The sequence below is a fragment of the Rhagoletis pomonella genome, unplaced genomic scaffold (assembly GCF_013731165.1).
Source record: "Rhagoletis pomonella isolate Grant_MI unplaced genomic scaffold, Rhpom_1.0 Rhpom_scaffold_15677, whole genome shotgun sequence".
Classification (NCBI taxonomy): domain Eukaryota; kingdom Metazoa; phylum Arthropoda; class Insecta; order Diptera; family Tephritidae; genus Rhagoletis; species Rhagoletis pomonella.
In genome coordinates this window covers 669-3,545 of record NW_023474199.1, presented here as the reverse complement: position 1 = coordinate 3,545, position 2,877 = coordinate 669, and the positions used below count along the sequence as shown (strand labels likewise).

At 24.7% G+C, this 2,877-nt stretch overlaps 1 protein-coding gene across 1 annotated transcript; it reads right to left on the bottom strand.

The window, feature by feature from the left end:
* Positions 1 to 9: 9 nt before the first annotated feature.
* Positions 10 to 2,567, bottom strand: LOC118757244 (congested-like trachea protein; the record flags this gene model as incomplete). Its single annotated transcript, XM_036491971.1, is given in 2 exon segments — positions 10 to 418; positions 2,386 to 2,567. Coding segments are annotated over 2 exon segments (225 nt in total). The 3' UTR covers positions 10 to 230.
* Between the last annotated feature and the right edge of the window lie 310 nt (positions 2,568 to 2,877).

The following is a 2,877-nucleotide window of genomic DNA, read 5'->3' as shown; positions in this document are numbered from 1 at the left end:
GTATTTGTATATTTTCTTCCCATCTTTTTAATTTTCTAGGCATAAAAAAGTTTAGTTTTCTACTAGTGCTACTATAATAACAATGTGAACATAATAATCGCTTATAATTAAAATAATTTCTATTATAAAAAAATAAACTATCGCGACTTCGTAAATATATAAGTGCACTGTTGGGATTTTGGTGTTCTTCAGAAAAAAAATTCATTAGTCTTTTAGCGAAAGTTTTTTAGTTAAAATAATGCAGCGATCGCATCATAAGCATCATTGGCTAATTCGATGCCAAAGAAACAGGCAGCATTTGCTGGGAAGGCACGCAACATAATCGGTGTAACACCACGATACAGCGCCAAAGGACCATCCGTACGCATAAGATCCTTGAAAACGCTACGCACACCTTTTGGATATGTGCCGGCAGGTGCTGGAAGAGAGGAGAAAAATTAAGTGGTAATGCAAGCATAAATATTTTGAAGGTATGTAATTATATATTAATTAGTTTTCGGATTTGTATAAACAATAAAAACATAAATGAATAAAATAATACAAAATATAATAAAATAAATTTAAATATAAAATAATTAAATTAAATAAAACATATAAGTTAAAACAAAATAAAATGAAATAATTTAAACAAAAAATAACAAAAATTAAATTAAATAAATTAAATATAAAATGAGGTAAAACGACTAAAATTGAATATTAAAAAAATAAATAAATAAAATTTAAAAAAGTTACAAAATCAGATAAAATGAATACAAATAAAATAAATTAAAAATTTTTGTAAATAAAAAATAAAAGAAATACAAACCACAATATATTCAATAGTAGATTAAAAAGTACATACTAAATAAAAAAGATAAAATGAATGAAAATTAAACAAAAAAATAAAACTAGAAAAAATAATATGAAGTAAAATAAACAAAAATTGAAAAAAATATCAAAGATAAGATAAAATGATTAGAATAAAATAAAATAAACGAAAAACAATATAAATGAAAATATGAAAAAATTATATAATGCTAAATAAAACTAAATGTATGTAAATTAAATATAAAATAAAATAATGTAAAAAAAAATATTTTTTTAAAAACAAGCTTTTATTTAACCTGTACAATCAAAGGAATAAAATGAAGTAGTGTAACAAAAGATTTTTTAGCAAGAAAATTTTGTCAAAACTGCTCTAAAATGAATAAAATAAAATAAGTTAAGGTCTCGTTAAAGTTACTAAAAGCCATTTAGTGAAAGGAGTTATTCAAACTCTAATGAAAATTACTAACAATTTGTACTAATTTACTTCGTTTTTAAAAAAGCTTGTCGGCGAATTCAGCGTACATGCATAATTGGTTAGGTATGTGTGTATATGTATGTATGCAGATATTTAAATGCAGGTTTGCTATTCGCGCGGCAAACTTTTTTAAAAAACGAAGTAAATTAGTACAAATTGTTGCTAATACATGAAAAATAAAAATAAAAAATTATATTGAATCAATAAATTAAAATGAAATTAAATAAGAAGAAACAAAATAAACAACAAAATTTGAAAAAATTTAAAGATCAGAAATAATTAGAAAAATTAAAAAAAATTGATATTTAAATTTAAAAAAATTTAAATAAAATTAAAAAATAAGCTAAAATAGAACAAAAAATAAATGAAATAAAATAAAAATAACAAAAAATACGAACTAAAGAAATAAGATACAATTAGAATATTAAAAGTAAAATAAATAAACAAAATAAAATAGTAAAATTAAAAAATAAGTTAAAATTTATAAAAAATTAAATTAAAAATACCCAATTAAATTAAATTAAAAATACCCAATTAAAAACCACTTAATTAAAATAAAAAAAAATTACAAAAACAACTAAATTGTATTGTATGCTTCAAAATGAGATCCCTCTGTATAGATCCAAATTTTAATAATACATATCGTTACCTTAATATAGAAAGGCCCTAACTCATATAGTCGCTGCAATGCAAAAAAACCCGTAACCGTAATTTCTCTGCCTTTCTATATTAAGGTAACGATATGTAAGTATGTATATATGTACGTACATATGTACATATCGTCGTTTAAAGTACAAAACCGCGTCTCGTCGTTCTGCAAAACTGCGTAACTGAATTTTTTTTTTCAAAAATTGGATTTACTCACACAAGCTCTTGGCTCAATCCTTATCCATTCGTCCTGAAATATACTAGCCAGAAATGCGATTTATTTACAAAAAAAAAAAAACATTTTGAAATATGAGTGTTTTTACTATCTAGAAAATAATTTATGCAACCTTATATATGCGGCTTTTCATTTTGTTGATACGCGGTTTTGTACTTTAAACGACGATATGTATGTATCTATAGTAAAAAAAAAAAAAATTAATCAATTTTTTACATACCCGTTTGTAGCCTGCTCTTAAGCACATCGGCTGGCATACCGACCAACCAATAAGCTATACCAGCGGCGCCACCAGCAAAAATCGTTGACGCAACGCTGACCTTTTCGCTGCCAGTCTGCTCTTTGGCCTTATCTTGTATATACTCGTATGCGAGAAAATAAAAGGCATTTGCGGGCAAATCTAAAGTGGAGGCACATAAGGAAATAGATATGGATTTAAAATATTTTTTTGAAATCAAAGCTAAAACCAATGCAACACATACTTCGAGACACACTTACATAAGAAAGTCGACTTGAACTCTCCATACAAAAATAAATAAATTGCACTTTCACACAAATGAATTGAAATTTGGTTAGTAATTGTTTAAAATGGTTAATGAGGATGAAAAGAGAGCAGTATTTTAATGTTTTTTCCTCAATTTTTATTAATTGTAAATACACACTCAAGCACTTAAAACACAAAATACAGTAACTTAAAAAGCTATGCAGTAAA